The following is a 16833-nucleotide window of genomic DNA, read 5'->3' on the forward strand; positions in this document are numbered from 1 at the left end:
TACCGGAAGTAAACTATAGGTGCTGTGTGTTAGCGATTGGCAGCGAAATTCTGCATTTTTTTGCATACTGTAACTGATGATGGTACGCGCATGTGTACGTTGGAAAACTGGAAAAATCTGGTATAAATCTGTATTGTATGTCCTAGAGCTCAACTTGCGGTATTTGCCGTAAAGTTCGTATACGTATTCTCATAACTTCGCGTCCTGCTGTGTTAATGTTGCCACATAACTTTTTAATCATAATGCATTCAAATTTTTATAGTCATAAATGGTTTACAATTTCGTAATATTCAAGAAGTTTTAACTCACAAGCCAAGCAAAAAATTCCAAATTTGTGTACAACGGGACAAAAGTTCCAGCAGAGGACAATTTGATTTCGCAGAAGTAGCAAAACATTTCTGCAGGCAGCCATGTGGCCATCACCATCTAGTATTCAACAAAACCTTTAAAAGAGCTGCAAAATAAACGTAAACCCAGCCTTAGACACACGAAAAACCCCGCAAAGACTACTTGCGTAAAGATCAACCACACCAGAAAGAACGGCAGAAAACAAGCGGCAAAAGGGACCAGAACGAAGGACATATTCCACTTAATATGCATACAACTAGTCATTTCAGTCCGATATCACTCCATCAAAACCCCATAAAATTTCAAGATAAAATATCCAAAATACACTTTCATCTTCACCAGATAAGCAAGCACCTTTTCATCACCTCGAAAGCACACCTATAAACAGGATTCACTGATCTGCCTTGCATTGTCTCGGCTATGATTCCAGTGACGCTGATAAAAATGTTCATTCGGGGCATGCGCACTGGAGACATGCTGGGGCGGAGAACGATCAAAGCCGTTGGACAGATTCCCGTTAGGCTGGGAGAAGGAATGAGGTATACCCTGTGATAGGATCGGAGAGTCCAAAGACTCTGGCAGCACCGGCGGAAGAGCAGAAGAATCAGCGACTGGTTTATGCACAATCAGCGGCCGTCGAGTGTATCGAGGCCGCGGCAGGGAAGCATATATTTGAGCGGTTCGGGTGAAGCCGTTGCCAGTTTCCTCTGTATGGGTGGCTATCGGGCTTCTTTGGTCCTCATCTGCAACCATGGACGGGATTTAAAACCGTAAATGCTATAAAACTGAAGGCACTTTTGCAGTACCAGTGAGCGCGTGGGGGATATCTTCCGTCGAGCGGGACGGACGCTGAACAACCGGGCACATCTTGTAGCCATTATGTGTCGACACCTGCTCGAAATCATTGTAATAAAGGTTGGGATACGTTTCCAAAGGATCGCGCTGGTAAAAAAGAAGATAAGCATCCTTGGTCACAAGTTCCCGGGGATCGCTGACGGTCTTCACCTTTAAGTCATCGTACATGTACCAGGCACCGTCCGCAGGGTGGCGACAAAACGCTGCAAAACAGTGAAGCAAATTTTTTTTCTTCTCCCAACAATTTGTGAAAAGCTGTAATTTAACAAATTTATCTTGTCTCACCTGTATAGTGTCCTGAATTCAGCCGTCCCGTGTGATTCACAACACCAAAGAGACTGTACGAGTGAATATTATGCACCTCCGAATCGGGTGGCCGGCGCGGCTTTGGCCACATAAACCACGACGTCTTGCTACTCTTAGTGCGGCGATCCCTGTTGAGATCTTCATCTTTGGTTAGATAACGCGCCATGTCCAGGTGGTTAATAGGAAAATCTACCATAGTTGTCAATTTGAAACGCGTACTGGCTGATTGTCGGAAACGTTTCAAATGGATGACCAGAATCTCTGGCAGATTCCACAATGTGCCGCGTTTGGTCGTGCCCATTTGGCGGCCGCCGCAACTGGGGCATTCCCAACTAAGATCACTTTCATCCATACCCACCTTTTCTTCCTGCATCAACAGGTCCAAACAGTCAGAAAGAGCGGTCTTTTTGGCAGACTCTGGCATGTTGCGAATAGTAGCTACGCTGACATCGTCCACAATTTTTTCCCGGATCAAGCGGTGGGCAACGAAATCAGCGTTCTTATCATCCCATTCCACGTACAATTTTAAGTGGCGAGGGCCAGTGGACGTTTGATTAAAAGATAAACATTCATCCACGGCTTCCATATATAACGGATGATCCACCTGGGCAGTGATGTATTCCGATCGCTCTACAAGACGTAACCGGAAAGGAGCATCTATCGTTTCCCTGAACAGTGTTGCGGCCTCTATGTTGGCCAACACGGCTTCCACCAGCTCTAAAAATAAATGCACTTCACCAATTCGGTATGCGTTATTTAGCACAACGAAATCACCTCTGTAAGTCACTTCGCGAGACACTTGCACGACGCGTGGATCACTTAATTTTCTGAAATCCTGATTATTGCTTCTGGAAGTGTGCATAAGAAGAATAAAGATATGCTCTTCCTCTTCACTGGCTCTGGCTTTAGGCATTTCGATAACATAAAGTTCATCCACATCTTGCAGTATGTCACTGCCGTGTTCACTGGATAACGTCCGCTCGAAACCTTTATTGCTCACTTCCAATACCACCATCTATACCAAATTAAATGAATAAAAGATATGCAAAAGAATTCACTCTCCCATATAATTATATGTTAAATAAATACCTCTTCAGCTCGAATTCCGGTTCGCTGCCCCACCAGGTCCTTGACATCCATGACGGAACAGTCCACGCTGGTAGAAAAACCATAACGCGTGATGCGCGACTGGAGATCGAAGAACACGACGTTGACGTAGATAGGCCGCATGTCCACTTGGGGCAATGGAACAGAAAGACACATAAAGGGGTCGAAGGTATTGCTCTGCTGACCACACTGCACGCAGGTAAGGGATGAGCGGAACAAGCCGCGATACAAGCGCGAAATAAAGCTGCGACCCCAGGCTTCTTCCGTCATAGCTGCCAGACGATCGTCCGGTTTTGTCTAACAATAACAAAAAATTTGTTTATGTCACTCTTGAACCAGTATAACTTTCATAAAAATGTGTACTGAGAGAGCGAAAATTTACTAGGGGGGGAAAATTCTATAAATTCGGACGTTAGAACGGAAATTACGTTAGAACGAGCATCCCCATACTTTTCTAATCTTGAGTTTCTTCCTAGCTTTTCTATTCAAATCTTCATGGATTCTGTCTAGCAGCCAGTTCAAAAATTCCTGGGCATCTTGCTCTCCACCTCCACCATCATGGAACTGCTTCCAATGTCTCGCGACAGTGCCAATCAAAGCGGTACTGTTCTCGGTTGTGTAGGTGGCCCGTCCCAAACTCTGCACTAGCATGCCACAGGCTTCTGTCAACTCTCCGTTTGTTCCATATTTTTTAGAATTTTCCCGATTTCTCCTTGCCAGTTCTTTCAGATAATGGCCCGAAATAAAAAAATCATAAATCTGTGCTGTATTATTCAAGCACTGGAAGACTGCGTTAATGTAGCAGGAGTTGCCGTGATTCTGCAGACCGGTCACTGGAACAACCAGCCGACCAGGTGTCTCCTCCACGTAATGCACCACCGGTCGACGTCGCCGTTCACTCAGATTATCAGTGGATTGGTACTGACGAAATCTATCCAACAGAACTTTGAAGGATGATTTGCGGCGGAGTTTTGGTTCGGACGCACGGGACTCGTTGTCAGAGTTGCGGAGAGATTCGCCCGGAACCAGCGGAACAGCACGCTGATCGTTTTTATTATTGTTGTCCTCCGATTTCATTCGCATGAGAAAAGCCCGCGGAAGTGTCACAGAGGAGCCAGATCGGCGTGGAGGTTTCTTCTTCACGGCGAATTCGTTCATCAGCGTCTCCGACAGGACTGACTGCTGTTGACCAGACGTATTGTTTGCAGGCGGTCGGGTCGGATTGAGCAGAACGGCGTGATCGTCATCGTGGCCTTGCTCGTTCGGAGGAAAGCTAGAGCTTCCGTTGACCATGTAGCCCCGACTGGAAGCCATTCCCACTAATGGCCCCGTACTCTTTCTGTGCTCTATTAGGAAAAACATAACGTTCAACAGTGGCGGTACATGTACGTTCTATATATAATCAGTATTTTAAATGGCAGAACAAAGTACTGCAAAGCGGGGAAATGCTACTTTACAGATATGTTCGCAATTTCGCATGACTCGCTCAAGCTACTATAGACTTGCTTCTTTCATGTGTGACATTGTGTGTTACTCAGCGAATTCGACGGCCCCTCTTCATTTCGCCTACTACATTACTGCTGAAAGGCTCGAAATAAATAAAAAGGGAAGTAAAGTAATGTATCACAAAAATCAATGAAAACCAGAACAACAAATTCCTTCTATGGTCGAAATCAACAAATTTGTACAATACATACCTGCACGTTATCAAGTCGGCACAACCGCAACGTGCCTGTTGTGCACATTGGTGTAGCATCCACTTATACAGGGAATCTATGCAGGATTCACGGCTCACCTGCAGGATGGATTTGCAAAAATTTAATGAGACAAAACCTTGAAGCTGGAGAGCGTTATTGCTTCATATTCGCATTCAGAATGCCAGATTCACGCTCTACTGGCTCTACATCGTGAAATTTCTTTCCTTAAAGTCACTAAAAAGTTTTTCTTTCTCTAATCACAACAGAACATCAAAACGCACAACTGAAAAAAGAAATGCGTAGTAAACTAAACAAACAGTGTTTTTCAGCTCCAAGTTTTTTATAGGTGAAGTTGTAATGCAGTACATAAATGGCATCTCTGTATTGCTAGTCTTGGGGTGAGTGCTCCCTATTACGCCTTCACTACTGTATAGAGGATAAAGCAGAATCATAGCAGATGCGCCAGATACGTTTTACGAAAAAAATATTTTTCTTTGTCACACCTGTTCATAAATTTTCAAAAAAATTTTTGGTAGGCTATCACTCTAATAACTCTCTGACTCATAACAGAGAATCTTTTTATAGTTCATTATTCATGTGTAGTTCAGTAGTTTAGTTAATATTACGGATAATCACTCTGCAGTCTGCAAACTTCTGGACCTTCCGCTACGCTTCGTTGCAGCGATCCAGACCATTCGTCCGAAATCAGGCGAAATGATTCAAGAAAATCATGAATTCCTTGACTGCGTTCGAGGATAACGCCATCATGACGGGTATTATTTGAGTATCTGATGCGTTTATTGTGAACGTTGGACTATGCATTTCATCTGCTTTTTGTTGGCGTTTGCGTCTGCAAAGGCGTCTGTGGACCTGTTTACCACCGTAGCCGAAAACAAAAAGTTAATCGGTACGTGACAAGACATTCGATGAATGGGATGGCTATCCGTAAATACCTGGTTTTATCGCCAGGCTTAACCTTATTTGACAGAGTACCATAAGTTAATACGAAGTTCCGATTGACGATTAGCAATATTTTAGCAGCGTTAAATAGTACTGACGGCTTTGAGATGTTGTAAAGCTGATTGTGCTTAAATACGAATACGAAAACAGTATCTGTACAAGATTACACATGCAACGGCATGGCGATCACGCTGTTACGATGGCTTGGTTCCACTTTTAACTTTTTCTTTCACAAGGGCTGACGGATTCCCATACTAATCATACTAGCATTTATAATCAATGCCAGTACATGATTTTCGCAGGCGTGGCGGGGGAAATCTACTATCTGCGGGATTTGCAAATTAATGAGCAATCCGCCAACTATAATCTGCACATAAAAGCCAACGTCTCATCTTTACAGTTTTTCTGGAGATCAAAAGGAGCCCTAGTAAGTGCAATTTGTTGCATTAATGGTTTTGCAGTGGAAGATTTTTGAGTTTTGGTCACATAGTGACATCAAATCCATTCAGATAAGTACTTGGAGTGTCTAGGCGTACTTATTGTATTATATTTAATGGCAAGCTGGGATCTTTTCAGTTCTCTCGTGTGTGTTTGTTTTTCTTTCTGTCCCACCATTCGTTTGTCTAACTACTAGCTTCGAATGTCTGTGTGGTAAACAGTTTCAGTTATACTGCAAATTCAGAAGCTATAATTCACGAAATTTTGTTAGGCAAAATACTCGTTGGATGTCAGTTATACAAATCAAGCAACAACAGTTTTGGAGAAATGGTCATCGAATATTTCTGCTGCGGGTGTAGTTCCGAAGCGTTTGCAGAGTAAGTAGCATGTTTCTGTCGCGAAGAATAATTGAGTAACTTGGTTGCAGTATACGTATATAGTGGCAAACGCTTGTATATTTTGAGAAATTTGCCGTGTGCAACAAAAACAGGTGTTGTGAATTTGACAGGTTTTATCGTTACTCTGCCCTGCGCCGTCAAAGCAGATGTGGCGGTGGACGTAATTATCCAACTTAACATAACAATCGGCCAGGAGGTGACGAGACTCGCTCTGCCGCGCAGGAGATTTTGCTCCGCAAGTAGGTCCAGCTTGTGATGCTGAACCGTCAGATATGTCATAACAATTATGTAATGTGATTTCGTTCGCAAATTTTTGATGGTGGTACAACGTATGTTACAGAACCCCAGGCGGACGCTGTTTCGACTATCGAAGATCCTGCTCTCAATGTTAGCCGGTTGAGTGACGATGATAAATATTTTAATTCCGTTCAGCTTACTCAACCAACGACAGTCGCGACCAACAGGCCGGTCATCACCGCTGTTATTATTGCATCGTTGTTTACAGTTTTTGCAAGTTTTATTGTGCTAATCTGCTGCAAATCCCGACCGAAACCTGGCTCTGTTCCCGTTACATCCGATGAACTGCTTTCGCCACCATTGCTGGATATGCAGCTGCGGGAAGTCGAAGAGTCTAATTTTTCGCCTCAACCGCGAGTGTATCCATCCTTGCAGCTCCAGCCGAATATACCCGAATCAGACCAACAGCTGTATGATGATAATTATTCTGTCCGAGCTCCATCTGCTCTTCATCCTCCTTCCTTGGTCCCCACGTCCTTGATCCAGCCCTCCTTGGTCGGACCCGTTTCGGTTGATCCCATTCAGCGTAATCCACTAGATTTCGAAATCAGTGGTGACTATGTGGAGTGTGGTGAATTAATTCAGAGTGGAGCATTTGGTGTTGTGCGGATGGGTTACTTGAAACTCCCGGGTCAAGTGAAGCCGCCTACAGATATCATGATTAAAACTGTGAAACCTGATGCGACGCCCATGCAGAAAAGATTGCTGTTAGAAGATGGATTAATGCTGCGTGGGCTGCAGCACCCCAACGTGAGTCCGCTGCTGGCGTATGTTGACCGGTCTGAGTCGCCGATGGTTCTCTATGTCGGATTAGGACAACTGAATTTAAAAATATTTTTTCTGAAACCTATAAACCGCCATGGTTTGGGTATTTCCCATTTGACGAAGTTTGCTGTGGATGTTATTAACGGGTTGGAGTACCTTCATTCCAAAAACATCGTCCATAAAGATTTGGCGCTGCGAAATTGTTTGTAAGCGTTTGTCCTGATTTCCGTCGTTAGAAATCAAATTTGTCATTTACGTTCGTGTTGTGAAAACTTCATTTTTAGAATATCTCCTGATCTGAAAGTGGAGATTTCTGATAATGCTCTGGCTCGCGATTTATTTCCGGAGGATTATCATTGTTTAGGAGATAACGAGAACCGACCATTAAAATGGATGGCTTACGAGAGCCTAACGGTTGGAGAATTCCATCGTCCCAGTGATATCGTATGTGTCAGTAGTTACTAACGCGCACTAAAGTTTTTGGTGAATAGATGTACTGTAAAACTTCCATGTTCCTGAAAGAGACCAGTTGATACTGAGTTATTGACTAACAGCAGACAGTGATGATAATTTGGTTTTTTCTTTCTACAGTGGAGTTATGGCGTGTTGGTATGGGAGGTACGTCTCTAACTCGGTCTTGGTTCCGCTCTTTCTGATCAATAATTTTTCTTTCAGAATACTGAAGAATGTATTAATTTTTGAAAATTTGTATTATTTTTTTTACAAATTGTATTAATTTCTTGAAAACTTTCAGTTGTTAACGTATGGTGACATGCCTTACGCTTTAATCGATCCTTTCGAGATGGAACTGGTTTTGAAAGACGGATGGCGACCTCCTCCTCCAACTGACTGTCCAGAAGACCTGTAAGTTTGAACACTATTACAGTTTCTCGTCTCTCAAAGAGTTGAATGTTATGTTACAATGATATGATTGAGTTACGCATTGTGTTCGACGTCGACAGTACTTCTATCCTTCATGAAATCTCGTTTAATATGATGTTGTATCGTATAGGCGAAAAATTATGCTGGCTTGCTGGACGTTGGCGCCCGAATCAAGGCCACTTGCGGAGCAACTCAACTTCGAGCTTACTGCATTCAACTGTAATTTAATGAATTATGTGTAAATGTTGTTTAATATTGGTGGTTTTGTACTATATAGTGTTTATAACTGTTGCACAAAATACAGCTTTCTTGCTGGTTTGACCAAAGCATTTGTAGCTTCCTTTGTGTTTTTAAACCAATGAAGTGGAAAGGCAGTCTTTCGTAATTTGTTGGAGGCTGCTGGTTGTTTTTTTTGTTATTTTTAGTGGCGACTGCTGTATTGTGCTTTAATTTGCACACTCTGTAAGGCATGCGCCCCGGAAACGGTGATGTTATGTAATTCCAGTTGTTTGCCAATCGTTTGCACTCTTTCTGGAAGTTGTATGCCAGAGTTTGTTCATAAAATAATTTGTACCGTAATAGTTTGCAGTTTATAATTTATTTGTTTATTTATTTTAATTACAGCACTTTTGTTGTTGTTAGATCAACATTAAACGTGCGAGAATGTTTTGGTGTTTAATCTAAAGACCTAAGACCTTGGTTTCAAAACTATTCAAACTGACGCGTATGGCCGTATCGCGTTTGGTTAACTGCAGTACTCTAGTTAACTGTTTATGTATTGTACTTTTTTTATGCACTTTTAGTACATTTCACGTTGCTGCTGAAAAGATTATCAACGCGCACTACTCGTATTGGTAGTCCGCAACAGGTTCTCAGTATATCTGTACAAGTCTTTTTGTTCAAGAACAGCGAAAAGAATTTCGACGATCATTTAAATAAATTGTTCTCGAAAACTACAAGAATTTCTTTAATGCGGGGTATCAAACTTTAGAAGTATCCAAAAATATCCATGCTGCATTGTAAAGCCGGGAGTTGGAATAATCATAGTAATTCACTGATCTGAAACACGACAACTGGTTGACAACTAATAATTCAGTCAGGGACGCTTCGTTTTCTGGCTCTATTCGAAATTGTACTTACTTGGAACAATCGACGTTGAAAAACCAGTCGCTAAAACACAAATAGTAATGTAAAAATTCATACAGTGTACTGCCGAACCCTATGTTATAAAAATAGTAAACAAGTCTCAAACTTGACGTACCAAGTAAGGGTAATCTGGTTGAAAAGTGTCGCATTCGGGCAAAGGTAACTCCACTGAATCGAGTTTGCATCGCAGCGGCGAATAACTTGACACCGGCTACTGGGGTCAGCGTCAGCATAAAATCCAGGCTGATTTACTCGTTCACAGCTGAAACTGGTGTCGGGAATAGTTACCAAATTCGGATAATCCTGTCCAGGGACAGCGGCCGAGAGAATCTGCTGAATGGAGGTCACATCCATTCTTTCTCTGCCGCGGAGGTCATCCAACGCAGACCATACTGATGGATTCTGAACGCTGGGTTTAGTCAGTACCTTGAAGTTGGCAGCAAACTGTACTCCGTCTTGTTGATTGCCCGCTCCTTTAAGTGCTCGCGCTTCCTTGATCGCTCCTTCTACCAACGCGTTGTTATCAGCAACGTCAGGCACCACCTCGAAAACTGCGCTTTCCGTGACCGTATCGATGCCTTCTTCCGGAATCGGAGCGAAAAAGGCAACCGTCTGGTTGTCTGCGGCATCGTTTGTGGATGCACCCATTATTCTCAATTCAGAATCGGCAGTGCTGTTCAGTCCTGAAAAACCCTTTACCTCGGATTCGCTGATATTTGTTACAGTAGCAACTGCCGGCAGTTGTGATCCCAAGGTTATTACAGCAGTGACTGTCGCTGCACCAAGATGTGCAGCGCTAATGTTCGTAGGAGGAAACACTGCATTACCGCTGCCAAAAACTGTGCTGTTGTCCAGCTGCTCCGGCACTGGAGACTGCTGTAACTGTATATTAAGAACCTGTACTGTACTCTGGTTTTCTTTAAGCGGTAGCGGTTGGACCAAGAAAGCAGGTTTCCCGACAAACATGTCGTTTGCATCGATATGCGCTATCATTGACGTCGTTGTTGGTAGAACGGGCTCAATTTGATCTCCCGAAGAGAGAACTTCACCGACTGTTCCGTTCACATTAATTGTGGAAGACATAGGAAGACCGGTCGTGGCTGCTGACGGCGGTTCTGTAAACGTCGGGTTTGTCATGAGGTCACCAGCAGATAAAGTGTTGTTCAGTAGCTCATTATTTGCAGTTCCCGTTGAAGAAGACACCGGTGTCTGAGCGTCGATTACTAACTGCAACCGATGGAAATTCACTGGCGTTGCATCGGTGTTTACAGGTAAAATGAGTTCTTTAGTACTGTTAGCGGAAATCTTTGGTGGCATTGTGATTCCGTTAACTGATACAGTTGTCTGCAGCTGAACACCAGTAATGTTACCGATTGTATTTCCCTCAGGTTGTACAAGTATAAGGTCATGATCGGATGCGAGCAGTGTTGATGAAGTCTTCACAGCGTCTTGTGCAGTTGTGACATTAGTGCTGCGTGTACCGGAAGCTAGTGTGGCCGAGTTATCGAAAGGACTGCCATTAAGTTTTATGCTGGTCGAAGAACTTCCTTCTAGTACTTGTGGAGTGATAGTGAGTTTAATTGTTCCGTTTCCGAGAGGAAGCCTAACCTGGACGTTCCCAGATGGAGATGGAATGATCAGAGATGGAGCGGAAGTTTGCAATGATCCCATGCCGGTATCAGCGCTAAGGTTTCCGCCGGCAGCGCTGGATTCGTTCTTTGTCTCTGTACCTTCTTTTTTCTCTGTGGAAGTAGATGCTAAATGGGGAATTATGACTGACTGCGATTTATTGGATGCAGATAAGCCGGGCAAATTTTGCACTTCGTCATCTCGAATCGATACCTGCAGAGAAACAACTACAAATTATACGAACCGTAGCTATACAGTATGGACTAGATGATATACAGTATTCTATAAGATTCTAGTGCAATAGTTAACCATTACAGTTTACTTATTCGTCAGTTTTGTGTAAACATGTGATGATGTGGCATGAAAAAAATATCTTAGTTGTCGCTTGAGTGGATCAACAAGAAGTGGTCGCCCCGCTACCTAGCATCTACCTGGGATACAGCACTGCAAGCGGCAAAAATCGTTAAAATCAAGTAGATGATTCGCCCCGTATGATGTCCCATTCTATATTGTGCCCGGATAAATTAGAGAGCGGGATAATGCGCTATTACTAGTATTAACTTGATGCTGTTAAGCCAGGGAATCAGTAACTGGGCAAAACTGGCTTCTTTAGTTTTTAAAATCAGTTTTGGATCAGACGGCGCCGATTTATATATCCGCATAACGCATTCAGCACAAAGCCTATGATATCGGAAATCAACATACACTGTACTGACTGTAGTCACAAAAACTGCTTACCTAACATGCAATTAGTCGATCACTAGTGCTTGATGCCAGGTCTGACCAACAAATGCTTGTAAGGATTTTTCCCGCATTCATACGGATGAACATATCAGTGCTATACTACGTACGAGTAATTTATTTGTTATTTTGTTTGTATAATACACTGCTTATGTGTAACCCTGCAAAGTTTGTCCCAATACTCATAACTCATAACCAATGTTTCCTATACAGAGCAGGATTCTGCACTACTTTGGGACTTTCATTTGTTATACACTAAGCCGGCAGTTAACGCTTCATCGAACGTAAAGTGAGAATTGCAATTTGCAGCCCTGACAATGATCTGTCACAAGATTTACTTACTTTTCTTGCACCCGATTTTTGCTACCGATACTGTAATTTCTACATTATTGCACCCATGAAAAATGGGCTTACAGCGCGATCGTACGGCAAATTTTTTAACTTTTTTCGCTATCTCCTAAATACTTGGAAAATCGACGGCCAATGCATCACAACATCCCACACTTACACTGCAGGATCGGAGCGCAACAATCTTAATGCTGAGAGCTAACCGGTCGAATACACAGATATGCAGATATCTACGTATGTTACAGAACAGTCTCATGATCATCTACTCCAGATTCGCTGTCGATGGCGCCGTTTCCAAGCTGAACTTCAGCATCTCCAGATCCAATGTTGTATATACGTAGATTATCTCGTACTCTGTGGCTCGCTTCAAGCCGGTTTCAAACTGTCGCGTCTTCCCTACCCTAGAGTAGGTCAGCCACAAGCAACAACTGAATGTGCGACAACGTCAAGATCGAGATGCATCGGCCGATCAGCCATAATAATATACCGTAATAATAACCGTATATCCCAAGGTAGCCCTCTTTTTCCAACGAGGTTACGTTTGATGGGTTGCCAAACGATTTAATCAAGAGGTTTCAGGGGCTCAGTTCGTTTTCACTCCGCCTCGAAAATACGATTATGTTTAGTCGTTCTTGGACTGGTTTTTGTCCCGCGCTGCATTTATATACAGCTGGAGCAGTGGTAGCCAAGGCCGTCCGCTACAGTAGGTTGCCGAAAATATGTACACCGGCGTGGAATGCATTATGCATACAAGTACCGGTACTCCCAAGCGTAGTATTAGAGCGACTCTTGGGTTGGATTGATCTAAAGGTTCCAATGGACGCTACCGGAACTGGTCCGGAAGTGCTTTGAGCCTTGCGCTGATTCTGAAACATTCGGGCCTGGCGGGAATCTCCTTGCTCGCAGCTGGCAAGTGCGGCCTGATAATTTTGACCATTTCCACGTTTTTCTTTGTATTTAATTTTACAAATTCTTGACATGACGGAGTGGATAGTCAATGAAATAACCAAACAGTATCACCTAGTTTTGTCAATTTCCGGTTATTCACAGTCCACAACGAGTACGACCTCACCTGGCATGTGCATTGTGCAGACTTGTGAGCGCCCGCGGGACGCGATGTGTAAAATACAGCGCCTTTTATTGAAAACCTGTAGAGTTCGGAATTTTTGCCATTAAAATTTCAACTTTCCAACCAAATTTTGTACTCATCAGCCGCGATCAGTACTGCATCATTTTCAACAGACTAATGAGTAGGTCAATAGGAGGACCCGATTTTTGATTGCTTATCAGATCTTCCAATTTTTGATATTTTTTCCTGTTAGTCATAGTTCACGCATTGTGCTACAAGATGCTTAATTTCTTGTGATACAGGGTGGCGGGTGCTGTGATTTGTATTTGATTTGTATTTGTGAATTAAAGAAAAGGTTTCTTCAAGTTACGACGGTACGTTACGTCTGTCTGTTGATTTATCCAACGGCTTGCAAGGCAGCAATCTACGTATCAAAAATTCTCTAACATACAGCATACGATTACACAGTTCAGGTAAGAATTTTCGAAACTTCGACGGACACGGAAACGGCTTAGGTGTAAATGGAAATCAGGAAATGTGCGTAGCTAATAAGTTATACTGCATTACTCATTATTCAGAAGGATCTCTGACATCTTTCAGTTTCATCGAAGGACCATGTCGCTCTGCAGCATTGCACTGAGCCGTTCCTTGGCGCACCAGTTGCGCATCACCAGCTGCAGTTCTCTGCCCGTACATCGTGATGGTTTTGCGTCGTTTTCTGGAAATGGAATTTTACCAGCTAGCAAAACTGCAGGCTGCGATGAGTTTTTGCCAAGGAAGGGAATGCCGAGTATCTTCGTAAGAGGTGTGCAGTCGACAGCTTCAGGCCAGGAACAAGAAGTAAAGCGTAAACGTCCGCCAACGGCCTACAATCTCTACTTGAAGAGCGAGCTGCTGGCGCACCGCGGTGGGAAAAAAGGTGAACACAAGGAAGCGTTTATTTCAGCTGCGAAGAACTACAAACGCCTCAAGACAGCTGAGAAGAAAAAGTTCGAAGATCAAGCGGCTCAACTGAGAGAGGAATATTCACAACAGAAGGCGGCTGAGGTAAGTATTCAAAGCTGTTAATTGTTTAATCAACATTCTTTGGCGATTTCAGTACTGTAACTTACATAGAAATATTAATTACTTGAACTTGGTTCTGGTCGGTAGTTGGTCCGAAAGCACAGAAGTTGTTGCATCGGGCAATTTGTAAATTTAACCACATTAGTTAATAATGAATGTTATAATCGTTATGGTGTCGTGCAGGTAGCTGGTAGATTTGGTAATCAGTGATCTGTTACCATCTGTATAAAGGAACAATGTTTGGAGGATAACTCGAGACACTACTATCGTTCTAGGAGGGACCCAAGCGTAGCCTATCCTCGTACAATTTCTACGTTCGTGACCAAGCACCTAATCGTCCGAAGGACCAGAAGATGGCAGACTACGTGAAGGTGTTGGGAAAGCAGTTCCAACAACTGGATTCCGCCGAGCGGGCCAAGTACGATCAACTCCACGCCAAGGACGTTGCACGGTACCAGGAAGAAAAAGCAGCCATGCCAGAAAAGCCTAAATCATACAAGCGCCCTCCCACAAGCTATGCGTTATTTCTCGTCGATTACGGCAAAGCTTCCAGAGGAAGCGGAAAAGCCATGCTGTTAAGTGATGCCGGCGTGGAATGGAGGGCTATGGATGACGCCCGTAAAGCGAAGTATGAAGATCTCGCAAAAATTGCTAAGGAGGAGTTTAAGAAGGCTAAGGGAGGCCAGAAGCCGAATGAGCAGAAAAAGAAGTAACTTTCATTAAATGTTGGAATGTTTCCCATTCTGTTAGGTAGGAAATGTTTTGATTTTTTTACACTGACTGGTAGCGCTCTCTGGACAACGTTCCTGCTGTACAACTTTGTTGATAACTTGATATCGTGTAACGTGTTTCTTGATGCCTTCTCATTTGCAGCATTTATGCAAAGTTTTGCGTTCCACGCTTGATGTTCTAAGGTGGGCTATCAATAATAATCTTCTAGCTGCATTCGATTTCATATGTGGAAGTTAAATGTGTAGTCAACGCGATCATATGCTAAACATTTCAAATTTTGTCGGCATTAAGGCTGGGGCACAAAAATCGCTTAATTACACTCATGGTGCTTAATTAATTCAATTTTTTCTTACTTATATTTATTTTCCTTAATTAATTTTCGTACGTATATTTATTGTTAAATAGGATCATTATCAGCAATTGGCCAACACTCGTGTGACTCTCGTAAGGGTGCATTAAGTTTATTTCACAATTTATGTCCATTCGCCAGTTGTGTTCACTGGAATGCAATCAAATGCTGATGGCATTAACGGCAATAGGAAGCGGTATTATGGGGTCGATTCGCTTGTTTGATCTGCATTCACAAATGGAAATGAGGTAATCATATTGAAATACAAGAAACAGCCTCGGCTTCGCCTCCGCGTTTCTTGGGTTCTAAACTCCTACGCCCGTTTACGGATTGTTAACTTAGAACGGATAAATCTGAAGAGCCCGATAACAAAAATTTTATAAAAAAATGGATGTTTAGGTTTCGTGCAGTCGAACGCAATTACTTTTACTTTACAGATCATTTTTTGTTAAATTTTCGTAGCGAAAAACCATCCGAATCTAATCACCCATGAGAGTACCACATTACAAACTAAAAGGACGCTAAGACTAGACAATGGTGCTAGGTAGGTCACCCACTAAGAACTTAGCGGGCCCTCTTCTATTTTGCTCAGTAATATTGCAGTTTGGTCATACGTTCACCTAACGGGATCTATGCACTGGACAGTAGTTGTAACTCGGTCACTAGATCACTTAACGGAGTTTATGCGCTAGACAGTAGTGGTAGCTCGGTCCCTAGAGCATTTAACGAAATTCGTGCACTGGACAACAGTGGTAGCTCGGTCACGCGTTCACCTAAGGGGCTCTGTGCCCTGGACAATAGTGGTAGCTCGGTTACCCATCTACCTAACGGGATCTATGCACTGGACAGTAGAGATAGCTCGGTCACTATATCACTTAACGGAGTTTGTGCACTGGACAGCAGTGGTAGCTCGGTCACGCGTTCACGTAAGGGGCTCTGTGCCCTGGACAATAGTGGTAGCTCGGTCACTAGATCACTTAACGGAGTTCGTGCACTGGACAGTAGTGGTAGTTCGGTCACGCATTCACCTAACGGGCTCTGTGCACTGGACAGTATTGGTAGCTCGGTCACCCATCTACCTAACGGGATCTATGCACTGGACAGTATTGGTAGCTCGGTCACCAATCTACCTAACGGGATCTATGCACTGGACAGTATTGGTAGCTCGGTCAGCCATCTACATAACGGGATCTATGCACTGGACAGTAGTGGTAGCTCGGTCACTAGATCACTTAACGGAGTTTGTGCACTGGACAGTAGTGGTATCTCGGTCATTCTTTCACCTAACGGGTTCTGGGCACTGGACAGTGGTGGTAGCTCGGTCACTTACTGACCTAGCAATTTTTTGAAGCACTCAATCACTAGGTGAGTGACTGACCGAGCTCCACCTGTCCAGTAAGGAAAATCGCTGGGTAAGGAGAAAAATCGCTACTCGTAGGTGAGGAAGTGACCCTGCTACAACTACTGTCCAGTGCACAGAGCCCGTTAGGTGAGCAAGAGCAAAGCCCGCTCGATGACTCACTCACCTAGAATTCCGCTCAGTGGGCAGTTATGGTGTTTCGGTCACTCACTTGTCTAGAGATTTTTCGTACTGGTCAGTGGTGGTAGCTCGGTCACCCACTCATCTAGAGATTCCGCTCAGTGGTCGGTGATAGTGTTTCGGTCACTCACTCGTCCAGTGATTTTTCGTATTGATTTTAT

The 16833-nt window shown here is 43.5% G+C and overlaps 4 protein-coding genes across 6 annotated transcripts; 2 read left to right on the forward strand and 2 right to left on the reverse strand.

Moving 5' to 3' along the window:
* Positions 1 to 240: 240 nt before the first annotated feature.
* Positions 241 to 4649, reverse strand: LOC129602765 (ubiquitin carboxyl-terminal hydrolase 43-like). The gene is made up of 7 exons (XM_055501908.1): positions 4314 to 4649; positions 3067 to 3962; positions 2599 to 2913; positions 2284 to 2524; positions 1489 to 2226; positions 1155 to 1406; positions 241 to 1091 (listed from the first exon to the last, which is right to left on the reverse strand). Exons 2-7 carry the CDS (start codon positions 3928 to 3930, stop codon positions 727 to 729), a joined length of 2775 nt encoding a protein of 924 aa, XP_055357883.1. The 5' UTR covers positions 3931 to 3962; positions 4314 to 4649; the 3' UTR covers positions 241 to 726.
* A 157-nt stretch (positions 4650 to 4806) lies between these two features.
* On the forward strand, positions 4807 to 8752 carry LOC129602768 (tyrosine-protein kinase RYK-like). The gene is made up of 9 exons (XM_055501912.1): positions 4807 to 5220; positions 5576 to 5700; positions 5983 to 6088; positions 6220 to 6348; positions 6450 to 7377; positions 7456 to 7615; positions 7763 to 7789; positions 7926 to 8035; positions 8184 to 8752. The coding sequence occupies exons 1-9, from the start codon at positions 5130 to 5132 to the stop codon at positions 8293 to 8295; spliced, it is 1788 nt and encodes a 595-aa protein (XP_055357887.1). The 5' UTR covers positions 4807 to 5129; the 3' UTR covers positions 8296 to 8752.
* Positions 8753 to 8837: 85 nt separating this feature from the next.
* On the reverse strand, positions 8838 to 11426 carry LOC129602767 (uncharacterized). The gene is made up of 4 exons (XM_055501910.1): positions 11260 to 11426; positions 9315 to 11041; positions 9194 to 9223; positions 8838 to 9112 (listed from the first exon to the last, which is right to left on the reverse strand). Exons 1-4 carry the CDS (start codon positions 11329 to 11331, stop codon positions 9034 to 9036), a joined length of 1908 nt encoding a protein of 635 aa, XP_055357885.1. The 5' UTR covers positions 11332 to 11426; the 3' UTR covers positions 8838 to 9033.
* Positions 11427 to 13135: 1709 nt separating this feature from the next.
* Positions 13136 to 15001, forward strand: LOC129602673 (uncharacterized). 3 transcript variants are annotated; one of them, XM_055501764.1, is made up of 3 exons: positions 13136 to 13459; positions 13587 to 14033; positions 14327 to 15001. In XM_055501764.1, exons 2-3 carry the CDS (start codon positions 13602 to 13604, stop codon positions 14762 to 14764), a joined length of 870 nt encoding a protein of 289 aa, XP_055357739.1. In that variant the 5' UTR covers positions 13136 to 13459; positions 13587 to 13601; the 3' UTR covers positions 14765 to 15001. The 3 variants fall into 3 exon arrangements, with proteins under 3 accessions (XP_055357739.1, XP_055357740.1, XP_055357741.1); XM_055501765.1 differs by having other exon boundaries at positions 13136 to 13360; XM_055501766.1 differs by lacking the exon at positions 13136 to 13459 and adding an exon at positions 13462 to 13523.
* Positions 15002 to 16833: the final 1832 nt, after the last annotated feature.

The sequence above is a fragment of the Paramacrobiotus metropolitanus genome, unplaced genomic scaffold (assembly GCF_019649055.1).
Source record: "Paramacrobiotus metropolitanus isolate TYO unplaced genomic scaffold, Prichtersi_v1.0 Parri_scaffold0000004, whole genome shotgun sequence".
Taxonomy (NCBI): Eukaryota; Metazoa; Tardigrada; class Eutardigrada; order Parachela; family Macrobiotidae; genus Paramacrobiotus; species Paramacrobiotus metropolitanus.

Excerpts from the sequence above, each read along its gene's own strand:
- LOC129602765 (XM_055501908.1), bottom strand. The coding sequence starts at position 3,930 with ATGGCTTCCAGTCGGGGCTACATGGTCAACGGAAGCTCTAGCTTTCCT. Across the intron at positions 2,525-2,598 it reads CCGGAATTCGAGCTGAAGAG|ATGGTGGTATTGGAAGTGAG; the intron begins GTATTTATTTAA and ends AATTTGGTATAG. Across the intron at positions 1,092-1,154 it reads TATCCCCCACGCGCTCACTG|ATGAGGACCAAAGAAGCCCG; the intron begins GTACTGCAAAAG and ends CCATGGTTGCAG.
- LOC129602768 (XM_055501912.1), top strand. The coding sequence starts at position 5,130 with ATGCATTTCATCTGCTTTTTGTTGGCGTTTGCGTCTGCAAAGGCGTCT. Across the intron at positions 7,378-7,455 it reads TTGGCGCTGCGAAATTGTTT|AATATCTCCTGATCTGAAAG; the intron begins GTAAGCGTTTGT and ends CTTCATTTTTAG. Across the intron at positions 8,036-8,183 it reads ACTGACTGTCCAGAAGACCT|GCGAAAAATTATGCTGGCTT; the intron begins GTAAGTTTGAAC and ends TGTATCGTATAG.
- LOC129602767 (XM_055501910.1), bottom strand. The coding sequence starts at position 11,331 with ATGGGACATCATACGGGGCGAATCATCTACTTGATTTTAACGATTTTT. Across the intron at positions 11,042-11,259 it reads CTTGCAGTGCTGTATCCCAG|GTATCGATTCGAGATGACGA; the intron begins GTAGATGCTAGG and ends GTTTCTCTGCAG. Across the intron at positions 9,224-9,314 it reads AACCAGATTACCCTTACTTG|CGACTGGTTTTTCAACGTCG; the intron begins GTACGTCAAGTT and ends TTTGTGTTTTAG.
- LOC129602673 (XM_055501764.1), top strand. The coding sequence starts at position 13,602 with ATGTCGCTCTGCAGCATTGCACTGAGCCGTTCCTTGGCGCACCAGTTG. Across the intron at positions 14,034-14,326 it reads CACAACAGAAGGCGGCTGAG|GAGGGACCCAAGCGTAGCCT; the intron begins GTAAGTATTCAA and ends CTATCGTTCTAG.